Source organism: Manis pentadactyla, chromosome 3 (genome assembly GCF_030020395.1).
Source record: "Manis pentadactyla isolate mManPen7 chromosome 3, mManPen7.hap1, whole genome shotgun sequence".
Lineage (NCBI taxonomy): Eukaryota > Metazoa > Chordata > Mammalia > Pholidota > Manidae > Manis > Manis pentadactyla.
The window spans coordinates 184,696,129-184,715,706 of NC_080021.1; the positions used below are offsets into that span (position 1 = coordinate 184,696,129).

The 19,578-nt window shown below is 39.4% G+C and overlaps 1 protein-coding gene across 6 annotated transcripts in view; it reads left to right on the forward strand.

Moving 5' to 3' along the window:
- The window catches only part of UBAP1 (ubiquitin associated protein 1), a 58,349-nt gene that overhangs the window by 30,992 nt on the left and 7,779 nt on the right, over positions 1-19,578 (forward strand). For 5 of the 6 annotated variants that reach the window (XM_036898008.2, XM_036898004.2, XM_036898005.2 and 2 more), the window contains 2 exons: positions 13,229-13,353; positions 18,168-19,103. In XM_036898008.2, coding sequence (XP_036753903.2) covers positions 18,312-19,103 — 792 coding nt within the window. In that variant the 5' untranslated portion in view covers positions 13,229-13,353; positions 18,168-18,311. The remainder of the gene's footprint in view (positions 1-13,228; positions 13,354-18,167; positions 19,104-19,578) is intronic. The other variant, XM_036898007.2, reaches the window with a different exon arrangement.

Genomic DNA, 19,578 nt, shown 5'->3' on the forward strand with positions numbered 1-19,578 from the left:
TCTCTTTGGGAAAATTTGTAGCCATCATCTCTTCTCACATTTCTTCTGCCCCATTGTGTGTCTCTCATGCTTTTGAGACTAATCACATGAGTTCGGCTGTTTGATATTGTCCTAGAGATATCTTAAGGCTCTGTTCCATTTTTTTCTACTTTTTTTTTCTCTTTGTGTTTCAGTTTGGTTAATTTCTTTTGACCTAACTTCAAGTTCTCTAAATCTTTCTTCTGTTGAATTTTGTTTTCTGATGAGTATAGTCTGGCTTATGAACTATCAAAAATTTTCTTCTCTGACACTGTATTTTTCATTTCTACCTTTTCCATTTGTCTCTGTATTTTCATTTCTCTTTTAAAATTACACATCTTCTCACATATGTTCACTTTTTCCATTGGCTCCTTCAACTATAGTTATTTTAAAGCTCTCTCATAATTCCATCCCTGGGTTTGGGTCTGATGTTTGGTTCCTCTCCTGATAGATATGTGATTGAAAGCCAGAATTCCTGCTTGATTTTATTGTTAGGGTTGTAACATTTTCTTGCAACTTCACATCTTGTAGCAGATATCTATATGATTAGTTTCATCTGTCCTGTTCTTTTTCTTTTTTATAAATTTTTTATTAAGGTATTATTGATATACACTCTTACGAAAGTTTCACATGAAAAAACAATATGGTTGCTACATTTATCCATATTATCAAGTCTCCACCCATAATCCAGTTCAGTCACTGTCCATCAGTGTAGTAAGATGCCACAGATTCACTGTTTGCATTCTCTGTGCTACACTGTTTCCCCGGTGACCCCCCACTATGTGTATTAAGCATAATACCCCTCAATCCCCATCTCCCTCCCTCCTGACCTGCCTTCCCACACCCCTCCCTTTTGGTAACTACCACTAGTCCCTTCTTGGAGTTTGTGAGTCTGCCGCTGTTTGTTCCTTCAGTTTTGCTTCATTGTTTTACTCCACAAATGAGGGAAATCATTTGGTAATTGTCTTTCTCTGCCGGGCTTATTTCACTGAGCATAATACCCTCTAGCTCCATCCATGTTGTTGCAAATGGTAGGATTTGTTTCTTTCTTATGACCGAATAGTATTCCATTGTGCATATGTACCACCTCTTCTTTATCCATTCATCTACTGATGGACACTTAGATTGTTTCCATATCTTGGCTATTGTAAATAGTGCTGTGATAAACATAGGGGTGCATATGTCTTTTTGAATCTGAGAAGTTGTATTATTTGGGTAAATTCCAAGGAGTGGGATTCCTTGGTCAAATGGTATTTCTATTTTTAGTTTTTTGAGGAACCTCCATACTGCGTTCCACAATGGGTGAACAAGCTTACATTCCCACCAGCAGTGTAAGAGGTTCCCCTTTCTCCACATCCTTGCCAACATTTGTTGTTGTTTGTGTTTTCGATCATGGCCATCCTTACCAGTGTGAGGTGGTACCTCATTGTGGTTTTAATTTGCATTTCCGTGATGATTAGGGATGTGGAGCATCTTTTCATCTGTCTGTTGGCCATCTTCTTTGGAGAAGCGTCTGTTCAGATGCTCTGCCCTTTTTTTTTTGGTATCATTAATCTACAGTTACATGAAGAACATTATGTTTACTAGACTCCCCCTTCAACAAGTCCCCCCTAGATACCCCATTAGTCATCGTCCATCAGCGTAGTAAGATGCTGTAAAATCACTACTTGTCTTCTCTGTGTTGCACAACCCTCCCCGTGCGCCCTCCCCACACTATACATGCTAATCGTAATACCCCTTTATTCTCCCCCCCGCTTCTCCCTTCCTTCCCACCCATCCTCCCCAGTCCCTTTCCCTTTGATAACTGTTAGTCCATTCTTGGGTTCTGTGATTCTGCTGGTGTTTTGTTCCTTCAGTTATTCCTTTGTTCTTATATTTCACATATGAGTGAAATCATTTGGTACTTGTCTTTCTCCGCCTGGCTTATTTCACTGAGCATAATACCTTCCAGCTCCATCCATGTTGTTGCAAATGGTACGATTTGTTTTCTTCTTATGGCTGAATAGTATTCCATTGTGTATATGTACCACATCTTCCTTATCCATTCATCTACTGATGGACATTTAGGTTGCTTCCATTTCTTGGCTATTGTAAATAGTGCTGCTATAAACATAGGGGTGCATCTGTCTTTTTCAAATTGGGCTGCTGCATTCTTAGGGTAAATTCCTGGGTCAAATGTTATTTCTATTTTGAGCTTTTTGAGGAACCTCCATACTGCTTTCCACAATGGTTGAACTAATTTACATTCCCACCAGCAGTGTAGGAGGGTTCCCCTTTCTCCACAACCTTGCCAACATCTGTTGTTGTTTGTCTTTTGGGTGGTCGTGATCCTTACTGGTGTGAGGTGATATCTCATTGTGGTTTTAATTTGCATTTCTCTGATGACTAGCCATATGGAGCATGTTTTCATGTGTCTGTTGGCCATATGAATTTCTTTGGAGAACTGTCTGCTCAGCTCCTCTGCCGATTTTTTATTTGGATTGTTTGCTTTTTGTTTGTTGAGGTGTGTGAGCTCTTTATATATTTTGGATGTCAACCCTTTGTTGCATTTGTCATTTATGAATATATTCCCCGTACAGTAGGTTGCCTTTTTGTTCTATTGATGGTGTCCTTTGCTGTACAGAAGCTTTTCAGCTTGAAATAGTCCCACTTGTTCATTTTAGCTTTTGTTTCCCTTGCCTGGGGAGATATGTCTATGAAGAGGTCGCTCATGTTTATGTCCAAGAGATTTTTGCCTATGTTTTTCTCTAAGAGTTTTATGGTTCCATGACTTACATTCAGGTCTTTGATCCATTTCGAATTTACTTTTGTGTATGGGGTTAGACAATGATCCAGTTTCATTCTCTTACATGTAATTGTCCTGTTTTGCCAACACCAACTATTGAAGAGGCTGTCATTTCCCCATTGTATGTCCATGGCTCTTTTATCGTATATTAATTGACCATATATGTTTGGGTTAATGTCTGGAGACTCTTCTGTTCCACTGGTCTGTGGCTCTGTTCTTGTCCAGTACCAAATTGTCTTGATTACTGTGGCTTTGTAGTAGAGTTTGAAGTTGGGGAGGGAGATCCCTCCCACTTTATTCTTCCTTCTCAGGATTGCTTTGGCTATTTGGGGTCTTTGGTTGTTCCATATGAATTTTTGAACTATTTCTTCCAGTTCGTTGAAGAATGCTGTTGGTAATTTGATAGGGATTGCATTAAATCTGTAGATTGCTTTGGGCAGGATGGCCATTTTGACGATATTAGTTCTTCCTAGCCAAGAGTGTGGGATGAGTTTCCATTTGTTAGTGTCCTCTTTAATTTCTCTTAAGAGTGTCTTATAGTTTTGAGGGTATAGGTCTTTCACTTCCTTGGTTGGGTTTATTCTTAGGTATTTTATTCTTTTTGATGCAATTGTGAATGGAATTATTTTCCTTATTTCTCTTTCTGCTAGTTCATCGTTAGTGTATGGGAATGCAACAGATTTCTGTGTATTAATTTTGTATCCTGCAGCTTGGCTGAATTTAGATATTAGATCTAGTAGTTTTAGAGTGGAGTCTTTAGGGTTTTTTATGTACAGTATCATGTCATCTGCAAATAGGGAAGTTAAACTTCTTCCTTACCAATCTGGATGCCTTTTATTTTTTTGTCTTGTCTGATTGCTGTGGCTAGGACCTCCAATACTATGTTAAATAGAAGTGGGGAGAGTGGGTATCCTTGCCTTGTTCCAATCTTAAAGGAAAAGCTTTCAGCTTCTCCCTGTTAAGTATAATTTTGGCTGTGCGTTTGTCATATATGGCCTTTATTATGTTGATGTACTTGCCCTTTATACACATTTTGTTGAGAGTTTTTGTCATGAATGGATGTTGAACTTTGTCAGATGCTTTTTCAGCATCTGTGGTGATGATCATATGGTTTTTGTCCTTTTCGTTGATGATGTGGTGGATGATGTTGATGGATTTTCAAATGTTGTACCATCCTTGCATCCCTGGAATAAATCCTACTTGAGCATGACGGATGATCTTTTTGATGTATTTTTGAATTCGGTTTGCTAATGTTTTGTTGAGTATTTTTGCATCTGTGTTCATCAGGGATATTGGTCTGTAATTTTCTTTTTTTGTGGTGTCTTTGTCTGGTTTTAGTATTAGAGTGATGCTGGCTTCATAGAATGTGTTTGGAAGTATTCCCTCTTCTACTCTTTGGAAAACTTTAAAAAGGATGGGTATTAGGTCATCACTAAATGTTTGATAAAAGTCAGCGGTGAAGCCATCTGGTCCAGGTGTTTTGTTCTTAGGTAGGTTTTTTTTTATTACCAATTCAATTTCATTGCTGGTAATTGGTCTCTTCAGATTTTCTGTTTCTGGGTCAGCCTTGGGAGGTTGTATTTGTCTGGAAAGTTGACCATTTCTTCTAGGTTATCCAGTTTGTTGACATATAATTTTTCATAGTATTCTCTCATAATTCTTTGTATTTCTGTGGTGTCCGTGTGATTTTCCCTTTCTCATTTCTGATTCTGTTTATGTGTGTAGACCCTTTTTTTTCTTGATAAGTCTGGCTAGGCGTTTATCTATTTTGTTTATTTTCTCGAAGAACCAGCTCTTGCTTTTATTGATTCTTTCTATTGTTGTATTCTTCTTGATTTTATTTATTTCTGCTCTCATCTTTATTATGTCCCTCCTTCTACTGACATTGTGCCTCTTTTGTTCTTTTTTTTCTAGTTTCGTTAATTGTAAGTTTAGAGTGTTCATATGGGATTGTTGTTCTTTCCTGAGGTAGGCCTGTCTTGCAATATACTTTCCTGTCAGCTCAGCCTTCGCTGTGTCCCACAGATTTTTGCGGTGTTGAATTATTGTTCTCATTTGTCTCTATATATTGCTTGATCTGTGTTTTAATTTGGTCATTGATCCATTATTTAGGAGCATGTTGTTAAGCTTCCAATGTGTTTCTGGGCTTATTAGTTTTCTTTGCACAGTTTATTTCTAGTAGCATACCTTTGTTGTCTGAGAAACTGGTTGGGACAATTTCAATCTTTTTGAATTTACTGAGGCTCTTTTTGTGGCCTAGTATATGATCTATTCTTGAAAATGTTCCATGTGCACTTGAGAAGAATGTATATCCTGCTGCTTTTGAGTGTAGAGTTCTATGGATGTCTGTTAGGTCTATCTGTTCTAAAGTGTAGTTCAGTGCCTCTGTCTTCTTACTTACTTTCTGTCTGGTTGATCTGTCCTTTGGACTGAGTGGAGTGTTGAAGTCTCCTATAATGAATGCATTGCATTCTGTTTCCCCTTTTAATTCTGTTAGTATTTGTTTCACATATGTACATGCTCCTGTGTTGGGCGCATAGATATTTATAACAGTTTTATCTTCTTGTTGGATTGACCCTTTTATCATTATGTAATGTTCCTCTGTCTCTTGTGACTTTCTTTGTTTTGAAGTCTATTTTGTCTGATACAAGTACTGCAACTCCTGCTTTTTTCTCCCTATTAGTTGTATGAAATATGTTTTTCCATCCTTTTACTTTCAGTCTGTGTATATCTTTGGGTTTGAAGTGAGTCTTTTGTAGGCAGCATATAGATGGGTCTTGTTTTTTTATCCATTCAGTGACTCTATATCTTTTGATTGGTGCATTCAGACCACTTACATTTAGGGTGATTATCGATAGGCATGTACTTATTGCCATTGCAGGCTTTAGATTCATGGTTAGCAAAGGTTCAAGGTTAAGTTCCTTACTATCTAAGAGTCTAACTTAACTCACTTAATATGCTATTACAAACAGAATCTAAAGGTTCTTTTTTCTTCTCCTTTTCTTCCTCCTCCATTCTTTATGTAGTAGGTATCATATTCTTTACTCTTTATCTATCCCTTGATTGACTTTGGGGATAGTTGATTTAATTTTGCATTTGCTTGGTAGTGAACTGTTGTACTTTTTTTACTGTGGTTTTATTACCTCTGGTGACAGCTATTAAACCTTAGGAACACTTCCATCTATAGCAGTCCCTCCAAAATGCACTGTAGAGATGTTTTGTGGGAGGTAAGTTCTCTCCTCTTTTGCTTATCTGGAAATTTTTTAATCCCTCCTTCAAATTTAATTGATAATCTTGCCAGATAAAGTAGTGTTGGTTTGAGGCCTTTCTGCTTCATTGCATTAAATGCATCATGCCACTCCCTTCTGGCTTGTCAGGTTTCTGCTGAGAAGTCTGATTATAGCCTGATGGGCTTTCCTTTGTATGTGATCTTATTTCTCTGTCTGGCTGCTTTTAATAGTCTGTCCTTATGCTTGATCTTTGCCATTTTAACTACTATATGTTTCGGTGTTGTCTTCCATGCGTCCCTTGTGTTGGGAGATCTGTGCACCTCCATGGCCTGAGAGACTATCTCCTTCCCTAGATTGGGGAAGTTTTCAGCAATTATCTCCTGAAAGACACTTTCTATCCCTTTTTCTCTCTCACCTTCTTCTGGTGTTCCTATAATATGAATATTGTTCCATTTGCGTTGGTCACACAGTTCCCTCAATATTCTTTCATTTTTAGAGATCCTTTTTTCTCTCTGTGTCTCAGCTTCTTTGTATTCCTCTTCTCTAATTTCTATTTCATTCATCATCTTCTCCACTGTATCTAATGTGCTTTTAAAAGTTTCCATTGTACGTTTCATTTCTGATACTGTGTTCCATAATGATTGGATCTCTGACCGGAACTCATTCCTGAGTTCTTGAATATTTTTCTGTACCTCCATGAGCATCTTAATGATTTTTATTTTGAAATCCCTTTCAGGAAGATTCATGAGGTTGATTTCATTGGATCTTTCTCAGGTGTTGTATTCATAATTTTACTTTGAACCAGGTTCCTTTCGCATTTCATATCTGTATATGGCACTCTTTAGTGCCCAGAAGTTCTACTCTCTGGTGCTGCTCAGCCCCTGGAGCAATGTCTGCAGTTGCAGGGGAGGGGTGTTGATGCCTGGGGGGAGGAAAGGCTTTTTTCCTGCTTCCTGGCTGCTATGCCTCCCTCCACTGCCAGAACCAGTGGACTGATCACACAGGTATAAGCCTCTCTGCTTTGTGTTTGTAGTTGCTGTAGATGGGGCTTCCCTCTGGCTGGCCTAATGCCAGGTTAGGGTTTGCCAGTTTGCGAGCCAGGTGGGACTGGCCGGGAGAAAGGCGCGGTAGGCTATGTATCACAGAGGAGGTTCTTCAAACTGTGTAGCCAGCCAGGGAGCTGGAGCACCTGAAGACCGTGAAAGTTCCCAACTCGCTGGGCAGAGTGCACCCGGACAATTTTGTCTACCTGTCCTTTCTCCTGAGCAGTAAGCTCTGTGCAATCCTTACCCCTTTAGCAGCCCTCTTGCTGTTAGGAAGTCTCTCAGACTGCCCGCCTTTCTTTTGTCCCAGAGCAGCCAGAATTGGATCCCTGCTTTCCACAAACCACTGGAATCTCAGTCTCTCCAGGTATTCTGCCTTTCTTAGCTTTCCAACACCCAATCACGAGAGTACCAGGAAAGCACCATGAAATGTAGGTTTGTGCTCACAGAGCAGATCTCTGGAGTTAGGTATTCAGCAGTCCCAGGCCTCCACTCCCTCCCTGCTCTGTTTCTCTTCCTCCCACCGGTGAGCTAGGTTGCGGGAAGGGTTTGGGTCCTGCCAGGCCACAGCTTTTTGTACGTTACTCTGTTCCGTGAGGTTTATTCTCTTCTCCAGGTGTATGCAGTTTGGTGCAGTCCTCTTTCCTGTTGCTCTTTCAGGATTAATTGCGGTAATTATATTTTCACATTATATGCCATTTTAGGAGGAAGCCTCTGTCTCACCTCTCACGCTGCCATCTTTAATCCATCCATCTGTCCTGTTCTTTTTCAAAAACCTCAGTTTGAATGCTCAATGTGAATTCAAAGTAAGCGTAATCCAGTTGCTACTTTCTATGAAGAATTTCTCCTCCTTCTGGAGTTATACCATTTTTTTCCCAGAAAAAAAGATCACAAAATAATAAATATCAACAATTTAGAAAGAAAGCACCCAGAATGAAGCCTTCCCAGAATTTATCCTGAGTCATTACACATTCAGCCCAGCGTCTTCTGGTAGCAGGTAATGCAGTGATGCGCAGAACCTGACTTCAGGGAGCTGCCAGCACTGCCATCAGAGATGCACTTACTTTCTTTTTGAAAATTGACCTCAGACATTTTAGAAAGATTTTCAGTAATAAAGACTGAAATGAAAAGGTATTTGGGGTGAGCTCCAAAATTGTTAGCCACAGTGTTTAATTCTCTGTGCCATGTGGTTAATTGAGTTTATACTGAATCTGTTTTAAAAACAAAATGTATTGAGAGCAAGAGAAATTGACATCCTTAAATAGTATTCTGCTATCTTGGATATAAATGAACAGTTCCTAAGTCAGAGTTGGTTATATTTGCAAGAAATACTCTTTGTAGCCCTCCCAGCATCACTGATTGCTCTGTGAGTCATTTCTGTCCGTCAATCAAGGATGTTTTGTCGTCGCTATCTCCGTAGGTGCCTCTTTGCCCTTTATCCCTTCCTCCTCCTCCCAGTAATCATACAACCGGTTGCTCATTCCCTGTTAACAAAGTTGAAAGAATAAGATCAGGGATGGTTAGGGGATGTGCTAAATTACCTTGGCACTGGCTTTGTCAGTGACATGAAACTGCTTTTTAAAGTAGATAACTGGTGGTAATGAAGAGACACAGCAGTTATTTAAAGGTATTGTGCTTGATCTAGTAGGTCCCTAAGCCAGCGCCTAGTTCCATTTATAGAATATAAGTTGTCAGTGTATACAACACTGTCTTAGTTTACTAACTGAAAGGTGGGCAAGGAAACAACACTTCTTAACAGATATTCTCATTTGGCTCAGATATCTGTAGTACTTTTTTGTAGATTGCTTTTCACCGTCATCCCCCATTAGCAATTTACAACAGAGATATTCTTTTAAGAAAATTTTGCTAGTATTATGTGGGTAGTTTTTCTTACATTTGTATATCATACATGCTTGTATGTGTTATCTTCTAATGCGTGTGTGTCATACAGTTAAACTACTTGGAATACAGAAAAATTGCTTAAAAGACTAAATTTTGTGATTCTTTACTGTAAGTCTTTCCAATGCTTCTGAGAAAATGCTAGTTTCAGCTTTGTTTCCAGTTAATCAGGGCACTAACCAAAGTTAGAATCTACTTTCAAACATTTGAGCACCTGTTTTCATGGAAGAGAGAGAAATTCTTCAAAATTAAAAAGAACTTTGCTATTAATCTCTGTAACATAAAGTATTTCATAAGTGGCAGAGGGTTTTAGTATTGAAACCAATGCTTAGGTTTGTTGGCAGGCTGTGATGGTATCTGATAGTTACTTTTTTGGCACCTGGTACATTGTTGTGACTTTGTCCAGAATCTTAAAAATGTGCTTACAAGATGCATGAGTACTCGGTTAAAACATTTTCATGACTAGTCTTGCCATTTGGGTAAAATTTTGAATTTTAATATTCAGTGTATGTTAGTATGGGTGGTGAGAGTCAATATAAAACAAGTTTAAGACCTTGTCTTCTTTCTTTGTTGTTTACCTGTTGAGAAAAATCTCATCTGCAAGTGTGGGGAAGTTGGGTTTCCTATGGCCAGGATCCTCACTGAACTTAAACCACCTGATCATGTAACTGGCCTGTTGCTAGGCTACTGCTTCCACACCTTTAGGCAATAAGCTATTATTGCGCTATATAGAGAGCTAGGCCCAGTGCTCTTGGCAGAGGCAGAGATGCTTGTGCTCGACCTACTGCCAGGAGAACAAGCCGGGTAATAAACCCTTTCACCCCAAAGAACGTTTTGCTGTCAATTTCTTTGGTCACATTGAATCCATAGCGAACTTACCTGGGGCTGAAACCCATTGGCAAGACAGCAAGATATGCTGAGTTTGGGATATGTAGATAAGAAGCATTTATCCCTTCTAAGGGACACTGATATTCTGGCTCAGTCTCTAGAGGAGTATAAGGAAACAAACATATTAATAATACCTAGTGGTAAGACTTGAGGTGGTGATATGAACTGGGTAGTGTGCGATTGAGAAGGGAGTTGTTAAGCTTATTCTTAAGGGACTAGAAATAAGTATATAAGGGTGGGAATGTGAAAGGCATTGTCATCCTGAGAAAACAGCACTTCTAAAGATATGACCAACTTGGAAACTTTCCTAGAGTGTTAATAATTTTGGTTATGCCCCAGAAAAATCACAAAATTGAATACAGTTGTGGTTTTAATTTGCTAGCTGAGGGAGTGATAGGTAAAATGTTTTAGTTCTGGCTTGAAGTTATATGGCAAGGAGAGACACCCTCATCCCAAGGATGGGAACTGGGACCTTCTTCCTGATAGAGGGTTTCAGGTGTACTAGAGCATTGTCTACTTCAGGAAATGGGAGTGATAGATATCTTGAGCTTGGTAGGTTTTGAAATCTACAGAGGTTTTAGAAGGGAGAGACCTCAATGGAAGAGGTAGAATTGTCTTACTGTGTTCCTGAGCACTCAAGAAAATACACTGGCACAAGAACAGATCCATATATCAGTGGAACAGGATAGAGAGCCCAGACATAAACCCACGCATATATGGTCAATTAAAAGACAAAGGAGCCATGAATATATGGTGGGGAAAAGACAGCCTCTTCAATACTGGTGTTGAGAAACTGGACAGCTACATGCAAGAGAATGAAACTAACTGGATTACTGTCTAACTCCATGCACAAAAGTAAACTCGAAAGAGATCAGTCTTTGACCTTAATGTAAGACATGAAACCATAAAACTCTTAGAAGAAAACAGTCAAAAATCTCTTGAACATAAAAGCATGAACAATTTTTTCCTGGACACATCTCCTTGGGCACGGGAAACAAAAAATGAACAAGTGGGACTGCATATAAAAAGGCTGTACAGCAAAGGACACCATCAGCAGAAGAACAAGGTAACCTACAGTATGGGGGAATATGTTTGTAAAGGATTTATTCGATAAGGGGTTAACACCCAGAATATATAAAGAGCTCATATGTCTCAACACCAAAAAAAACCCAAATAACCCGGTTTAAAAATGGGCAGAGGACCTGAACAGACATTTTTTCAAAAAAGAAATAAAGATGGCCAACAGGCACATGAAAAAATGCTCCATATTGCTAATCATCAGGGAAATGCAATTCCAAACCACAGTGAGATAATCACCTCACACCAGTCAGAGTGGCCTCTCTCCAAAAGACAAGAAATAAGTGTTGACAAGGATGTGGAGAAAAGGGAACCCTCCTGCACTGTTGGTGGGAATGTCAGTTGATGCAGCCACTGTGGAGAGCAATATGGAGGTTCCTCAAAAATAATACAAACAGAAATACCATGTGACCAGTAATTCCACTTCTAGGAATTCACCCAAAGAAAACAAAATCCCTGATTCTAAAAGATACATGCACCTTTATGTTTATTGCCCTATTTTTACAATAGCCAAGATATGGAAGCAACCAAAGTGTCCATCAGTAAATGAATGCATAAGGAAGTGGTACATATACACAGTGGAATATTATTCAGCCATAAAAAGAAAGAAAGCCTGCCATTTGCAACAACATGGATGGAGCTAGAGGGTATTATGCTCAGTGAAATAAGCCAGGTGGAAAAAGATGAATACAGTGTGATTTCACTTATTTGTGGACTATAAAAACAAAACAAAGCAGTGAACAAAATAGCACTAGACTCATAGACACTGAGAAAAGACTGGTGGTTACCGTGGGGGAGGGGTTGGGGTGGGCGGGTGCAGAGGGTGAGGGGGATAAAAGGGCACAGAAATTTCAAATCATAATGTAGGTTGGTCATTGGCTAGTAGTACAGCATGGAGAATGTAGTCAGTGATTCTATAAAATCTTCGTATGTTGACAGATAGTAATCGTACGAGTGGGGGTGAGGATTTAATAATGGGGGTAACTGTTTAACCACTGTGTTGTATACTTGAAACCAATATAAGATTGTATATCAACTATACTTCAATTTAAAAAAAAAAGAAAATACACTAATGTGATGTCCAGAAGCAAGCCTTTACTAGTCACTAATACTCAAAAAGCATTACTCATTTTATAGGCTGTTTCATTGTCATGATGGTTCTGCCAGTAAGTTAACCCCAAACCTTGTCCAGCAAAGAAACCATAGTGTGTAGCTAGTGGGAGTCATATACAGGAGCCACTCTCATTTTGCCTGACCCTATATAAATCACTGATGCTGTCCTGGTCTTTCTGTATTACTCATCTGTGATAGGCAGAGAACCTCTAGGGAGTTAAAACAGTTTGATTTTATATGGCTTGTGTCTTTTGTTAATCTTACTCTGATTCCCATGGTCTTGTCTGGTTTTTCTTTTTTTGAAAGTGTTATGCTGCTTAAATATTTCTACATCCGCTCCAGAATGTAGTCTTTAGAAAACAAAAACTAGAATACTATCTTTGTACTAATTAAGAAATGATCCTAAAGCAGAAAAATCTTAATCAAGGAAGTTCTTTTGTTCAGTTTCTGTCATCGATTCAGCAGTATTTTTAAGTGCCTAATATGTGCCAGGCAATGTTGTAGGTTTTGAGACTACATCAGTGAATAAAAGAGACTTAAATCTTACGTGCAAGGAGCTTACATTCCTTTGGGCAAGACAGACAATAAATGTAATTTAAAAATGAATTACATATTAGGAGGTAAGAAGTGCTATAAAGGAAAAGGTAGATGGTAACATGGGAGTACTGTAGTGAGGGCAGTATAGTAATTTTAAGTAGGGTGGTTAGGGTAAGCCTCACTGAGAAAGTGACATTTGAGCAGACTTGAAGAAGGTGAAAGAGTAAGTCATGCATATATCTGAGGGAACATTCCAGATAGAGCACCCAGTGCAGTTTTTGATGTGGGCTTGACCCTGTTGTGATTGAGGAACAGAGAATCACTGTGACTTGGGTACAGTGAGCAAGGAGGTGACCCTTAGGAGTTGAGGGCAGGTGGTAGTGGGTGTTGGGGAGACTGCTGTGGGCACTTTGTATTTACAATAGGTAATTGGAAGTAAACCCTAGTAAGATCAAATAGGCTTAAGTTTTCCTTAGAGACTTAGGGTCAGGAGAAAGTAGGTAAGCAGTCAGAAGGAGGAACTTTGTGTAGCTTCTAGTCTTAGGGTAGCATAAATTAATGTATCCTAGAGATAAGGTTATAGAAAAACAAATAATAGAGTTTTTTGCTGATACTTTCTACTTTATTTTTGATTGTAGGGACTTTCAGTTACCTTGATGATGTCCCATTTAAAATAGGAGACAAATTCAAAACACCAGCTAAAGTTGGCCTACCTATTGGCTTCTCCTTGCCTGATTGTTTGCAGGTTGTCAGAGAAGTACAGGTAAGTGGTGATTTTTAGTTAAAGTTTAGTGCATTTAAACATTTAAAGAGTAAGAATTTGCCATATAGTGAAATAGAAAAAAATCATTCTCAGATCTCTTGTATTTCTTACTGTTCCTGTACTGTTTGACTCACATTCTTTTACTCGTGCTTGCACGTGTGCATACGCGCACACACACACACATACACACCCTTAAATGTGCTTATATATCTATTACAGATCTTGTGTAATCTGTTAGACTGTATATTCTTAGGATTCTGTGCCTTGTCCAAAGCAAACCCAATTTGCTTATTCACCTCTTTTCCTTTTCTCTCAATGTCCTCATTATCTTTTTGGTCATTCAAGTTAGATAATATATTTCTCATTGTTGTGTCTCACCTTTATCATCCAGTTCATCTTTATTTTTTTGCCTGGGCTATTACAGTAGCCTTTTTAATTGGCCCCTCTGCTTACAGCATTTTCCTTCAGTTTTACAAATTATTTCTAGAATAATTTGTTTTAAGTTTTAAGTTTTCACATCTCTATTAAAAAATAATAATTCACCAATCCTTACTGAATCAAATCTAGACATAAGGTTATGGTAAAGCACCTTAGCTGATCATTTCCTCTGTGTTCTTGCCAAACTAGGTTATGAGCCATTTGTTGAATATACTAGGTATATTATCTGTCTATACCATGCTTTTTCTCATGGACTGTTCTCTCCACTTGGAATATTCTTCTCTTTCTTGCTGTACTAAAAGCTGTCTGCCTGTTAAAATTTATTTATTCTTCTAGACTGCTTAAATGCCATCTCCTGAAAAGCCTTTCTCAATCCTCCCATCTTTAAAGCTGAAAAGCTGAGTTATATGTAAATATGTAGAATTACTTCTTAAAAGCAGCAAATATTCCTATGTTTTGTGACTTCCTTTCTTCTTTTAACACACATTTATTGAATGCCTGCTTTTGAGCTGTGCTCTGCTAGGGCTGAGGATAGAGGTAAATGCCTCAGTTACTACTGTCCTCAAGGAGCTTTCAGTTAGAGAGGGAAACACATGGAAAAACAGAAAGTACACTACTCAAACACTGTGTCTTGTGACTTAAGATTTTTAAAAATACAGCTTTCTGGCAAAGAAGTTTTGTTTCTGGGGGATTCACTAAGGCATCACCATGTTACTCTAAAAACTATTTAATCTTGCAGTCTGTATGCAGGGAGTCATCATAGTGGGAGAATTTCAGTTATTTTTGTTTAATAACATCTTTATCAAGAGAAAATTATTCACATACCATAAAATTCACCCTTTTAAAGTGTGCAAATAAGTGGTTTTTAGTATATTCCAAGTTATATAATCATCTTTACTATCAAATTCCCAGAACATTTTCATCACTGCAAAGAGAAATGCAGTACCTGTTACCAGTCACTCCCTATATTCTCCTCCCCCCAGCCCCTGGCAATCCCTAAGTCTACTTTCTTTCTCTGGATTTGCCGATTCTGGGTGTATCATATATATGGAGTAATACAACATATAACCTTTTGTGACTATAGTGTATGTCCTCAAGGTTTCTCCATGTTACAGATGAAGTATTAGTACTTAATTCATTTATATGGCTTATATTCCATTGTGTTGATATACCACATTTTGTTTATCCTTTCATTAACTGATGGACATTTTGGTGGTTTCCATGTTTTGGCTATAAGGAATAATGGTGCAGTGAACATTTATATATACAGGTGTTTGTGTGGAAATATGCTTCCAGTTTTCTTGGGTACATACATAGGACTGGAATTGTTGGGTCATATGGTAACTGTATTCAGCCTTTTTGGGAATTGCCAGACTCTTCCAAAGTGGCTGCCCCAGTTTACAATCCTGTCTATACTTCATGAGGGTTCCAGTTTCTTCACACCTCTGCCAATCTGTTGTTACTGTTTTTTTGGTTATATACACACTGTGGGTGTGCCATGGTCTCTTGTGGTTTGATGTGTATTTCCTTAATTACTAATGATGTTGAGCATCTTACATGTTTTTGAGTCCTGAGTAGATAATTCCTTGTGTATGGAGATTTTATGGGGCAAGAAGAGATACAGAATTTCCCTTATAAAGTTTTACCTGTTCTCTTCATTTGGAGACAATATTCAGTGTGCAGGATACTATCAGCAGTATAATTTTAAAATGCCTCCATCTTCTGTCAGTAGTTCTCATATTATTCACTGCTTCATCTCTTCATTCAGAAAACTTGTTTCGAATCCCAAATTGTGTTATTTTAGACTTTGCTGGGAATTTCCTATTTATTTGTAGTGTGAAGCACTGATAAGTGCCTGTCCTGTGCCCACTGTATTCCCAGCACCCTGTAATAACAAAAGAGGAGATGAAGGCTCTGAACTCTATTGCTGTGTGGGGCAGTTGACTTTTTTGTTGTTGTTCTCTGTAATAGTGCCCTTAAATTTTTGACTGCCTGGGGTCTCCATTTGGGAATTTGGCTGTGGTATTGGTACTACTCTCCCTCTTCCCCCCGTCTAGAGAAGAGTTAGATCTGGAGCCCAAGACAGATATATCTGAGGCTTCCTATAACTTTATCTTATTTGCCCTTGTATGACAGAACAAATTTGATTTTTCAGCTAAAAAAGCCTTTAGCGTGAGCCAGTAAAATACACACATAGTCCTTGCAGCCAGGGTCCACAAAGATTTCATTGAATGTGGGCTGGTAGTGGTGGTGGCCACAGTAGTAGGGGGTGGCCATAGTGTCATGGTTTAGAGCAGATTCTGGTGTCACTCATTCATGGGCTGGAATTGCCATGTAATAGCTGTGCAGTCTTATGCCAGATTTCTTCAACTCTTCAGGCTTCCATTTTCTCATCTGTAAGATGGGAATAATAAGTTTTTAAGGTTGTTAGAAGGATTAAGTAAAATAATGCATTTATAATTCTTATTCTGGTTCCTGGTACTCCATAAATGATGCTTTTTTTTATTATTGTACACTCAAACCACAATCTTATTTTTCACCATAATCTATTTTTTTCCATGTTTTTATGTGTTCCAAGTATGGTACATTATTTTGGTAATTAAAACACAGAACTCAGTAAAAGTTTTATTTTAAAAAAGGGGACAAATTTCCAGTTGTTCTTGGGAGTAAAGCTTCAGAGACATGTGTTTATAGGTGGTGGGAAGTTGGTTACAGTCTCAGTATTTGGTGAAGGAAACCAATTGTAAAATTAGACTTCCTCCACAGAAGCAGCAGTCTTTGCCCATTGCTGTTTTTGACTGTTCTGTTAGCGCTAGAAAGGAAGCCCCATGATCCCCCCAGGTGTCTTTCTGGGGCCTAACAGCCTGCTCAGGGGTGTGAATTAACTTCTTGACATGTGCATTTCTAGGCTTCTCTTTTGTTGTTTGAAGCTGAAAGGTGTGGGAATGACCAGAGGCACTTTATTGTGTTTCTTCTACCCTGAAACTCTAGTCTTGGCAGTAGGTAGGCCTCTTTCCTCTCCTTTCCCTTCTTTTTTACTCTGACTGTCTTTCAACCTTGAATGTGCACACAGACTATGGTTAGCTCTGGTGCTTTAGAATAAACACCAAAGATTTTGTTTTCTCCTGTCTTAGGTGAATTTCATTTTAGATAATAGGTGTATTTTTTTTTATATGTGCGAATTAAATTGTTTTGAATTGTGCTATGCTTTAAGCTGTTAAGGAACCGTGAACTGAATCTGTATGCAGTTTGCACTGTAAAATCTTCATTTGAGTATGTGTAGATTTTTAAAAAATGTTTTATACTTTATTGAAAGATTGTACTATGAAGCAGCATATGTTTCTAGAAATTATTACACAGCCAGAGCTTAGTTCTGAACCCAGATTTGGTTCCTTATTGCTCAGAAGGCCAAAACTTGAGAGACAAGTATGGTGAAAAGGGGGGGTCGCTTTGCTTTATTCAGGAAGCCAGCAGCCTGGGAAGTGGTGGATTAGTGTCCTAATACCATCTCCCTAGATTTCTTAACAAGCAGTTTTCCTGAATTTAGAGTACAATCTGTTCATTATAATTATTAGAAAGTAGTTTAACAGCATAGAATCTGTAGTCAGACTGCCCAGGGTTCAGATCCAGGCTCTACCACCTACCTGCTTTTATGACCTTGGGCATAGCCCTTGTGAGGGTAACAACAGTATCTGCTTTAAAGGGTTGTTGAGAAAATCTAGAGCATTACTACGTAAAAAGTGCTTAGAATCGTGTGGTGCTTTATAAGTGCTTCTTAAATGTTAAGGGGTGGTTGTCATTGAGCATGGGATCTGTTTAGGGCATTGTGCTAGATAATAGATACTAATGGATACCCTAGGAAGGTCTAAAGCCCAGGTGTTGCCCATGGGAGGCTTGTGATATTGTTGGGGGAAGTGTTTAGAGAAAGATTAATGACTAGAGATTAAAGCTACATGTGGTCACATGAGCTCAGCATCAAATGGTAGAGACAGGTAAGAGTTAAGAGGAAGGAACGGCTGGCTATCAGAAAGGCTTCAGAGAATGTGGCTGAGCCCTGCCTGAGTGAAGGAGTCTAGGAAAGGAATTGGATTGAGGGGAGAGAAGGGGAGTGGCAAAGTACTTTTGGCTTGGTATCCAGGATTAGAGGTGGTGGGAACTCTTTGTAGAAGTAATCTGGGACCACAGTTTGATTAAACGATAAGAGGTCAGGGAGCCTTAGCCTTCCTGAGTGGGAATCATCCTGTGTACCTTAAAATGCTGCCTTGCTCAATCCTCACCCAGTGCTGGTTGAGGAGGATGTGAAATGGGTGGAGGAATTGAGTCAGGGAGGTGCAGCACCTGGGTTCACACCTCCTTTCTCTGCTATATCTTTGTAGTATGACTTTTCTTTGGAAAAAAAGACCATTGAGTGGGCTGAAGGTGTTAAAAAAATTGAAGAAGCCCAGCGGGAAGCAGAGCACAAGGCTGGGGAAGCAGAAGCTAAAGTGAAATCTCAGAGTGGCGCCGAGAGCAACAGCACGATGAGCTTCTCCAGGACTCCCAGTACAACCACGATGCCACCTCCTATGAACCCCATCCTCGCCAGCTTACAGCACAACAGCATCCTCACCCCAACTCGGGTCAGCAGCAGCACCACAAAGCAGGAGGCCCTCAGCCCACCGCATGCAAAGGCAGATTTCAATCCTGCTGACTTTGAGTGTGAAGAAGACCCATTTGATAATCTGGAACTGAAAACTATCGATGAGAAGGAAGAGCTGAGAAACATTCTGGTAGGAACCACTGGACCTATTATGGCTCAGTTTTTGGACAGTAACTTGCCCAGAGGCGGCTCCGGGTCTGTGTTACAGGATGAGGAGGTCCTGGCATCCCTGGAGCGGGCAGCTCTAGATTTCAAGCCTCTTCACAAACCCAATGGCTTTATAACCTTACCACAGTTGGGCAACTGTGAAAAGATGTCGCTGTCCTCCAAAGTGTCCCTCCCCCCAATCCCTGCAGTAAGCAATATCAAATCCCTGTCCTTCCCCAAACTTGACTCTGATGACAGCAGTCAGAAGACAGCCCAGCTGGCAAGCACTTTCCATAGCACATCCTGCCTCCGCAACGGCACGTTCCGGAATTCCCTCACGCCTTCCACCCAAAGCAGTGCCAGTGAGCTCAATGGGCATCATACTCTTGGGCTTTCAGCTTTGAACTTGGACAGTGGCACAGAAGTGCCAAGCCTGACCCCCTCTGATCTGATTTCCCATATGCCTTCTCACTCTGTCTTGTCTGTGTGCACAGAAGAATCATCACCTCCAAGTACAGGTCCCACGGTAAGCCTTTGAAATCCCCCTAAATGAGAGTGCCAACAATTTCTGAGTTCTTAGCAGTTGCCACCCTCATATTCTTCTTTGCCAGGTTTAGGGCAAGGTAGGGCATGGCCAACTTGGTCTCGCTTGAATATGTGGTTCAGGTTATTTTCCTGAGGAGCAGGATTTTTTTTCCTGAGGAGCAGCTTTGCACCTAAGCCTGGTTAATATTTGCTGTTCTTACCTACCATCTTTTTGGTGTTTTCCTTTGAGAAGATAATGTGTGAATGATATTTTTCTGCCTAATCATTTTGTTCTTTGCTGTGCTGCTACATCTTATCTAGCCTTTTAATATGGCTTTCTTTGTACCTTTTTACTTTTTCCTATTACCTTTCTTTTTTTAAGGTTGCTGGTACTTCATTCTATCTTCCCCTTCTTCAGACCAAATAGTGCCTTAGAAACTGGGAAATAATTTGTACTGGAAATTCAAGAAAAGGTA